Below are 10587 nucleotides of genomic sequence, written 5' to 3'. Positions count from 1 at the left end.
GGGGGGGGGGGGGGGGGGGGGGGGGGGCTGCAGATAACAGAGCAGGCAGGAGGGAGAGGTGAAAGAAAAAGTTTAACAAATGTAAAAATACGGATATTATCCCTTTTTTGGAGTATAAAATAGAATAGAAAAAACATCTGTTTTTGTTTTTCAGTATCTTTCTTAAAACAAAAATTAATTCACCAAAAAGTACACAGATACGGATGCCGACAAAACAACACTTTGCATGTCAAATAAACAAATCATAACACACACATTGTTTTGGGTCATTATTATTCACTTATAAATGTGAAACATAAACATGGGCTTCTAGGTTCCAACATTCTGCTTTAGCTAGTGAAATTTTGCTAATTTCAGTTGTTCTGCAGTTTTAAGCTACATTAGCTACATTTTTTGTTTTGGTGTGGTTAATGTTAGAGGGGATGGATATAGAATTCATATGAGTGGGGGCCTCGTAAGTGGGCTCATTGCTCTCCCCAAGATGACACTTGATCTTTATTCAAACCTTTGCTTCCCTTGGATGAAGGACACAAGTTTAGAAACTTTCAGTGTTCTGAGCTTCTCGGAATCCATAGAGGGGTCCCCAAGAATTCTTTTCCTTTGACTACCCAGAGCTAGGTAGTGGCCTAAGTAGTGCAAAGAGGTCTCTAATTCAATGCCACAGGCATAACTCCATTGTCATGGAGTCCCATCACCATTTGGTGATGGTTGAGCAGGTTGTGCCCAGTTAGGACTCCAACGATGAGAGCTTTTCCAAACCTAAGATTTGATTTGTCAATCTTAGCTTTACCTTTTATTTTGCTGATTAAAAAAAKACATTTGTTCCTTCATTTAGATGAGTACCTTCTCGTGGTATTTGATGTCGTACTCCAGGATGACTCCGTTGGGCTGGTTAGGTTCATGCCACAGCAGAGTCACGCTGTTCTGACTGGTGTTTTCCTGTCGGATGGCCAACACCTCAGAAGGAGCTGTGGAATAAACAGAAAGAAATCTGTTTTTTTTTTTTTACGTTGGAGATGAAACTGAACAGTGAGACATTGAAATTGGAGCAGCTGTTCACAACACTTTTGATCTGACAAAGGTTTTGTCAAGGCTGATGTTAATGCCTCTGTGGTGACTGCTGATCACTAAGTGATGATGATGATGATAATAATGAGTTCAAGATGAACATAATCTCAAAACGAAAATAAACATTATTTGTCAAAACATCTAATCTGAAACCCTCATCAGATGGAGATTAGGATTAGTGCTACAATGATCATATTAATTTTTCATTTGAACGTTTTTAAAAATGTGTTAAAATATACGTTATTTCTCTTCAGATGTGATGTAAAATGTTCAACAAAATAAAGGAAATGATTTAACTACCAAGATTTTTTTACTATTTAATATCTTATTGCCATTCCAAATATTTTTTAAAGTTTGAAATTGTAGTGGTAACCTCATGTGGAATACACAATAAAACTGTCTTTGACCCCAGGCCTCTGACAGGCCCCTTTAAGACAGACAGAACTCTGTTCCAGTTAAACTGAATTTAGGCCATAACAGGTCATCTTAATCTTAAAGAGACATTCACTTTTTCTTAATCAGATGATAAACAGAAGAATCTTCATTATTTTGATTTATTTTTCTTTTAACAAAGAGTTTATATGCATTTGATAATCAGAGACAATGGGCCTCATGCAAGAACATGTTCGTRTTCTTATCCTAAATTTCTCTTACTTTTGTTCGTATGAAGGGTTYGTACGAACATGTCACATCAGATTCAACAAACTCTTCTATCTTCAGGAAAAGTGTGTAAATGAGCTGCGTAAATTCACCTGTTCGTATCCAGCTGCTCGTGCACGCGAGAGGAGATTAGCATAATTACCACCCCAAAAACACCATATAAGGCTATGTTTCCTACATCTGATACAAGGAAGTGTCCATTCATGAAAAATGACAGCGAAAAATAAAAAGAACTTTCTGAGTTCAGAGACTGAAGTCCTGCTCTCAGAGATCCAGAAAAGAAAATCTGTCATTTTTAGCAGGTCAGCTGTGGAATAAAAGGGGCTGCTAAAGTATAAACAACTGTGTTAAATCATTTTCATTTATTCAGAAGCCCCACCGTCGCACACCGTACGCCCCACCTCTCACCCCCCGCGCGGTCTCAAGTGGTCTCAGTTGCAGTTCTGAAATAAGCATTTTAAAATGTTTTCAATATATGTCTGGAACTTTGGAGAAAATCTAGGAGTCGCTGGAGGGATTATGTATCCCCTCTGGCCTGGGAACGTCTCGGAGTTCCCCAGGACGAGCTGGAAGGTGTCGCTGGGGAGAGGGATGTCTGGGTCTCTCTGCTGCTGCCCCTGCGACCCGATCCCAGATAAGCCGGCCGGACGGACCATTTATATTGTTAGTCTAAATTATTACATTTAAAATTATAACTCTAATTCAAACAGAATAGCCTATTGTCAACATAATTATGGAGTGTGATTTATTTTCAACTCAAAAAAATCTTCAAACTAACAAAATATAAATTTATCAGGGAGGAAAATCTGTCTGGATAACAGCAGACTGACTGTTCGTAAAATATTCGACAGGTCTGAACCACTCGTGAATTTTGTTCGACGCAGCCATCTGAGCTGGGGAATTCGACCCATTTGCCAAAAGACGAATATCACAGCCAGGGACATGACCACAACATGGCATGACCCACCACACAAGCTCAAGCTCTGGGTAGGGGTCTTTTTTTTTGGGGGGGGGGGGGGGGGGCATTGGTTGACCTGATGGATAGCCCCTCATCAGAGCTAAACAACCAAAGAAAATCTGAAGCTCCTATGTTTAATCGTTTTTGAGCAATAACTATTTTTGCATGTCCAGACACCCCCTTTTTCAGATAAATTGGGGGTCTGGGGGGTGGGGGCACTGATTGGTGGACTTGATGGATACAGCTTCATCAGAGCTAAACAACAAAATAAATCTGAAGCTCCTATGTTGAACASTTTCTGAGTTATAAGCATTTTTGCATGTCCAGACACCCACTTTTTAAGATAAATTGGGGGTCTGGGGGGTGGGGGACACTGATTGGTGGACCTGATGGATAGAGCTTCGTCAGAGCTAAACAACAAAAGAAATCTGAAGCTTCTATGTTTAATAGTTTTTGACCAAAAAATCACTGAAAACAAGTACGAAAATAATATGACTCCTGCTCACGCTTCGCGTGCGGGGGGTCATTATAAATAACACGAAAACAATATGACTTCCGCTTATGCTTCGCGTGCAGGGGTCATAATTATTATTAAAAAAGCAACACACACAAAGTACCAAAAATTGGTACCGTAAAGTACTGGTGCTGATTCCCAGGTACCGGATATTGGTACCGAATCGATTCAAATGTAAAAATTACCCATCCCTAATGAATAATGTTTATTCTACCATGATAGAGAGGAAAATATATATATATTTAGTACAGCTACATATATTTAATCATTATTTTGTGAATGTTGGCCAAAGTCTTGCAGCTACAATACCAAAAGTGGATAAAAATGTAAGTCATTCAGTAATGGGTTGTACCAACAGTGTTTTTCTTGAGGGAAGTGACAAAGAAGAGATAGTGAATATTGTAAAACATTTTGCAAACAAAAGATCAAAAGACTGGGTGGATATGGATATGAGGTTTGTGAAGGAAATAATGGATTCCCCTGAAAGTTTAATCAAAATCTGAGGCGGATTTCTTTTATTTTATTTTCATATTTTATAGGCAAAAGAGACCTGCAATGGAGGTTAGCCTCAGAGGTTGTTTTAACGGAATATTTTCCATATTTGACAGGTCTTTTTACATGGTAAAGGAGAAATCAGAAGGCTGTCCGTAATTTYGACAGACTGCAATTAACACCCCTGACCTAAATAAGCCAGGTGAGGTGGAGAAAAAAATTTCAATGATGACAAGACAGCAAGCTCCATGGCATCACACTCACACAGAGACATTTTCAGCTTCACGCACGGAGTAGGTCTACATCACGGAGGTCTTATTTAATCTAAAAAATAAAATAAATAAAAGATTCCCATCTGATCATCATCTCAGATCTAGACACCATACTGAATGCATCTCCAGGAGCTGACAGCGCATTGAGGACAGGAGGCTTTGGAGCGCGTCTGAGGCACAGCTGAGGCACAGCGCAAGGGCATGCTGCGTCATTTCCTCTTGCTATGCGACAGCTTGTGGGATCTGAAAATAAAGTCTTGCTGACATCTGGTCTCTTTGGCTGGAGAAATGTTTTCTGATCTTAAAACTTTGGCTGAAGTGGCGCTTGTTATTACAACAGTGTCGCAGCAGAGTGTGGGTTTAGTCTTCAGAACCACTGGTGCCTGCAGATAGACTGTGCGTACCTTGAGATTTTATTTTATTGTATAAATCAAATCCATACTCGTTTTCTGTTTTTATTCAATAATATTTTTTTAGCACAGTGGCAACGGCGCATTGTGATTAACGGCTGACTGCATCTCTGCCTTTGTGCCTTCCCCTCCTGTCTCGTCCTCCTGCAGAGGAGGCAGAGACAGAAATCAAGAGGCATTATCTAATGTTGCAAACTGTAGCCATTAAATAATGTTCGTAGATTTTTTTTATTTTCTTATTTGACTTTTTGTAAGATAACTGAGTCAAAAGTGGGGCAGTGTGTGTGTGTGTGTCACATTGTGCGCGTTGTGCCTGGTGTGGGACAGATGTACTGTTTTTCAGCGCCATGCGCTCGTGTGGCATGTAGTGTGAGGTGAGCTGATGTTTTTCTCCAATAAAATCCTGCAGGCGCCGCATCTAAGGCAAAACTGCAAAAACCAACATGACAATAGCCACATTCTATTGATTGTTTAGTCATTAACATTTAAAAAAGGATGTGATGGGTAAAAATTGATCATGACATATTTTTTTTTTACCCTGTCAGTCAAAATGAAGGACAGCAAAAAAGTCAGGCGCAACCTCTGTGTTAGCCACCTCCGCCCTCCTGTCCTCTCTTCTGTTGTCCAGGAAAGAGAATAAACATCCGAGAACCGCTGGACAAGACCTCTAAGCAGCCAAAATGTCACCGACTTGAGTGCTTTGTTTGCGGCATGACAACCCGATCGGAGCCGTGCGCCCGCTTGTGCTCTATGTCATTTCAAACTTTAATAAACTGTTCTCTGTGGTGTAATAAACATTTTTAAAGAGTAATAAACATTTCCTGAAAGTTTTACATAAATCCATTCAGCACTTTTTGAGATATAAACCTGAGAAGGCAGCTGACTAGCTTTACCAAACTACCCCGTTGTCAGGGAAAATGTAAACATCCGGTTACGCTGGGTGGTTGTGGGTAATGAAGTTCAAAGTAGAACCGTGAGCCGGGCTAGCCCACGTCCCAGGTGAGGAGATAAACCCACTTCGCCTTAATGCATATCAGCCATAAAATGATTGATAAGTGCCTTTCAAGCTTCTAGGAGGTAGAGGAGAGACTGTTTGGACACAATGTGTGGGACTGATAACCTCTAATAACATTCATTTAAGTAAGTCAGTATACTGAGAAAGTTTCTCAGGATCCCGACTTTCTTTCTCAGGATCCTGACTTTCTTTGTCAGGATCCTAAGAAACTTTCTCAGGATCCTGACTTTCTTWCTCTGGATCCTGAGAAAGTAAGTCAGGATCCGTTTTTTTCCTCCYATGTCCCCTCGCGGGCTCCGTACATTTGATATCCCATTTGAGTAATAAATATGGACAAAATAAAAAAAATTAAATCAGGAGCAGACAGAAAGGTGCATTAACAGCTGCAGGGACTGGATTTGTTTTTACCAGTCTGCTGTGATCTGTTATAGTTTTAGGTCAAGTTTTAGTTTTGTTTTTGTTTTATTTCATCTCGTGTTTTTAGCAGCTCTTTTCCTCAGCCTTGTCACAGCCCTGCTCCCCACCCCTTCACAGATCCTCAGGTAATCAGCTCATGCAACTCACCTGTGTCCCTCAGCACTCTGCCAGTTTATCATCAGCCAGTCTATGATTCACCAGCATTCTTGTCCCATGTCCTGTTCTGATCTCGGCTCCTCGACCCCCTTCTCGTCCCTTGGATTACCGCCTCTTCTCTCAGCCCGTGTCGGATACCTTCTGCCTTCTGCTCTTCTGGTAATGACCCTGTTTCTGTTTCTCGGACTCCCTCGTCTCTCCCTTGCTCAGCACCATGACACCTCAGACTTCCTGGTTCTCGACCCCTGCCTGCCTCCTGGATTCAAGAGTTAAGTTTGCTCCTCTTAACCTGTCGTATTCTCTGATCCCTCTGTGTATGACCTTCGTCTGTCCCTGGACCCCGGACCTGTTTCTCGGACCCACAACGTTCCCAAGGATTGTCGGTGACGTCATTGTGTTTCTCTGGAACCAAACTGACAGTTGGTGTTTCCACACGGAGGCTCCCAGTTGACACCAGATTAGTGGCTAAAAATACTAGTGGTATTTTATCCCAGAGTCTTACAGCCACTAACCTGTTTTTTCTGTGTCCAGAAAACCGGACCCACACACCTGGGTTGTTCCAGCTCCACACCAGCAATTTTAATAAAATTTGTAAACCTTTGTTGTTYATCAGAGCTCAAACTCAGATTCTTAACAGATAAACTGGCCATCAATGTGAGCTCTGAACCCGATTCTGCCTGGAAAGCTGGTGTGGAAGGAGCTATAAATAATTAGAAAACACGGTAAACGAACTCTGTAATTCTATTATAGATATGGCTCTGAATCCTGTTAACCCTGCTCCTTGTCAACACCCTATATCTCAACAAACTAGTACCAATAGATCTGATCCAGTTTACGAACCCAGATAAGTCCTCCAGAGATTTTTAGAAGAGACCCAGAAAAATGTCGGGCATTTCTCACTCAGTGTGAGATCCATTTTCAACTTCAACCCTCCTCTTTTCCTACAGACCGAGCTAAGGTGGCCTTCGTCATTTCCCTCCTCTCTGGCAAACCCAAATTGTGGGGAACGGCTGAATGGCAACGGGACTCTCTGTTTTGTTATCGTTACCAGGATTTTGCTCGAGAGTTGCTGAGGGTGTTCTGTCCCATTTTACCCTACAAGGAGTCCACCAGTGGATTACTGAACCTCAAACAAGGTAACAAAAGAGTAACTGAATTCTTCATTGACTTTCATATGCTGGCAGTTGACAGCAGATGGAATGAGGAGGTCCTCCAGGATGTTTTCCTCCAGGCACTTAATGATGACATCAAAGACGAGTTGGCAGCTCGRGACCCTCCTCAATCCCTACGTGAACTTGAAGATCTTGCCACCCGGATTGACTTGAGGTTACATGAGTGAAGACACGCTAAAAGAGGTACCCCAAGAAATTCTGATCCCAATCCTACCTACAGGTTCACATCACACAACCCCATCACAGAAGGCAGAGGCGCATCAAACACAATTGAACACATGCAGATTGGCAGATCGAAACTCTCCCAAGAGGAAAAGGAGCGAAGAATGAAAGAAGGACTGTGCTTCTATTGTGGTGAGTCAGGTCACCTTGTTTTCTCTTGCCCTCGCAAAAATCAAAGAACCTCCAGGAGTCACATCCTGAGTCCAGCTTCAGTCAGTCACACTCTACTACAGTTACCTGCAGATTTATCTGTGGCAGGTAAGATACTTTCAAAGTGTTCACAGACTCCAGAGCTGATACTGAATTTATTGACGAGGACTTTGCTCTTTCCCAGGGGATCCAGATTCTCCCCTCCCAAAGAAACCATCAGGTACTCGCCCTGGATGGTCACCACCTAAGCAATACCAGTTTGGAAACTGCACCCATGAAATTGTCCATCGGGGGAACCATCATGAGAGTGTTCAATTCTTGGTCATTCACTCACCACAACCACCAATCGTTTTAGGAGCATCTTGGTTGCAAAAACACAATCCTCATACTGATTGGGTAAATAAAGAAAATGTAAATTGTAGAGTGGTCTGATCAGTGTTTGGCTAATTGTTTATTAAATGCTACCTCTTCTGAGAACTCTCATGTCACTAAGGAACCAAGTCTTGATTTAAAACAAGTCCCATCTGTTCATCATGATTTAAGAGAAGTGTTTAATAAGTAAAGCTACTTCTCTCCCTCCTCACAGGCCCTATGACTGCCCCTTAGACCTCCTTCCAGGTTCTATTCCCCCCAGGGGGAAGTTGTATTCATTGTCCCAACTCGAAAGTCAAGCCATGAGGGATTATATTGAAGATTCACTTAAATCTGGTATTATACGGCCATCCTCTTCTCCCGCTGGGGCAGGTTTCTTCTTTGTAGAGAAAAAGGATGGGTCTATGTGCCCCTGCATTGATTATCGAGGCTTAAATGAACTAACCATCAAAAACAAATACCCTCTACCCCTCATGTGTACCACTTCTGATCGTATTTAGGGAGCTAAGATTTTTACCAAGCTAGACCTCAGAAATGCATACCACTTGGTACGAATTAAAGGAGACAAGTGGAAGACCGCATTTAATATCCCCACTGGACATTGTGAATGCCTAGTCATGCCTTTTGGGCTTACTAATGCCCCGGCTGTCTTTCAAGCACTAGTAAATGATGTCCTAAGATATTAAATTAATGTCAATGCCTTTGTCTATTTAGATGACATTCGTATCTTTTCTAAATATCTTGAGTCCCACCAACAACATGTTGAAGCCATTCTTCTCAGACTACTCCAGAACAAACTATTTGTCAAGGCTGAAATATGTGAATTTCACACTAAGTCTACTACTTTCCTTGGCTTCCAGATATCCCCAGGTCAAATCTCTATGGACCCCACCAAAGTTACTGCTGTACGAGACTGGCCCAGACCTCAAACCCGCAGTTACGTTTCTTAGGTTTCGCCAATTTTTACAGTGGATTCATTAAGAACTTTAGTACCATTGCTGCTCCCCTCCATGCATTAACCTCAGTCAAAGTCAAGTTCTCTTGGGGAGACTTGGCCACAAAGGCCTTTAACAAATTGAAAGAATTATTTGCCTCTTTACCCATTCTCCTGTTTCCTGATCCTGAGCTCCAGTTTATTGTAGAGGTTGATGCCTCTAACACAGGTGTTGGGGCCATTTTGAGTCAATGGTTCAAAGATAAAGTTCGCCCTTGTGYCCATTTTTCTAAGTCTCTGTCCCCAGCAGAAAGAAATTGACGTCGGCAATCGTGAACTATTGGCAGTCAAGTTGGCCCTAGAAGAGTGGCAACATTGGCTGGAGGGGTCCAAACAACCTTTCTTCGTCCTCACTGACCACAAGAATCTTGAGTACATCAAGACTGCCAAAAGACTTGATCCACGCCAGGCCAGGTGGGCCCTTTTCATTTGCTGCTTTAATTTTTCTCTCTCTTACAGATCCGGGACCAAAAACGCCAAACCTGTTGCTCTTTCTAGAGTCTGAGTCTGACCCAACCAGTGGCAACCAGGAAGAATTCATCCTGCCGGATGCAATCCGCCTGGCCATCACCCAAGTTGAGAGGGAGGTCAGGGAGGCCCACCAGAACTTTTCACCTCCCATGGATTACCCGGATGGTAAGCTCTTTGTTCCTGCTCACCTGGTTACTAAAGTCTTGGAACTATGTCACTCCTCATGTCTCTTTTGCCATCCGGGAATAACAAAGACATTACAGCTAGTTAGGTCCCAGTTCTGGTGGGGTTCCTTGAAAAAGGACGTTAGGCCGTTAGTTGGGTCCTGCACCCAATGCTCCCTGGCCAAACCCTCTTGACGTCCTCCAGCAGGTATCCTGAGACCACTCCCCATTCCACCTCAGCCCTGGTCCCACATCTCCATGGACTTTGTAACCGGATTACCTCCGTCTGAGGGTAAGACTGTGATATTAACCATTGTTGACAGATTCTCCAAGATGGTGCATCTTGCTGCCTTATCCAAACTCCCTAAGTCCTTGGAACTGAGTCATGTTTTCATGAGAGAAGTATTCAGACTTCATGGATTTCCTAAAGACATTGTTTCGGACCGGGGTCCACAGTTTGTCTCGAAGTTTTGGAAAGAGTTTTGTTCTATGTTGGGAATAACCCTCAGTCTGTCTTCTGGATTTCAACCTCAGACGGATGGCCAGACTGAAAGGGCCAATCAGGAGTCGGAGACCCGCCTACGTATCCTGTGTGAGGACAACCCCACTAAATGGGCTGAGAACCTCTCCCTGGTTGAACACTCCATCAACGCCTTACCATCACGTGCCACTGGTCTATCCCCTTTTTACATCATATTTGGACATCAACAACTGGTGTTCACCACTCATGAGCATGTTGCCCAGGTGCCATCTGCTCATCGGGATGCCCTCTACTGCCAAAGTGTTTGGAGAGCAGCCAGGAAAGAGCTCCTCAAGTCCTCCATTATTGCTACCAAGACAGCCAACCGCAGCATTCCTGCACCCCTGTATCTGGTTGGAGACTGTGTATGGTTGTCTACCAAAGACCTTCCTCTGAGGGTTGAGTGCCAGAAATTGGCACCTCGCTTCGTGGGACCCTTTCCTATTTCCAAAGTGGTGAACCTGGTGGTGGTCAGACTCAAGCTCCCGGCATCCATGAAGGTCCATCCCACTTTTTATGTGTCCCGGGTCAAACCTGTTGTGCAGTGTAGATTTGTGCCC

General features: G+C 42.9%; 1 protein-coding gene across 1 annotated transcript in view; it reads right to left on the bottom strand.

The window, feature by feature from the left end:
- Positions 1 to 10587, bottom strand: part of LOC106533490 (ephrin type-A receptor 8) — a gene marked incomplete at both ends in the record, with an annotated part of 29050 nt that overhangs the window by 4147 nt on the left and 14316 nt on the right. Inside the window, 1 exon segment of the mRNA XM_014029819.1 lies at positions 844 to 968. Within this exon segment, the coding sequence (XP_013885273.1) occupies positions 844 to 968 (125 nt within the window).

The sequence above is a fragment of the Austrofundulus limnaeus genome, unplaced genomic scaffold, assembly GCF_001266775.1.
Source record: "Austrofundulus limnaeus strain Quisiro unplaced genomic scaffold, Austrofundulus_limnaeus-1.0 Scaffold956, whole genome shotgun sequence".
Taxonomy (NCBI): Eukaryota; Metazoa; Chordata; class Actinopteri; order Cyprinodontiformes; family Rivulidae; genus Austrofundulus; species Austrofundulus limnaeus.
This window is presented reverse-complemented; position numbering and strand designations above follow the sequence as displayed.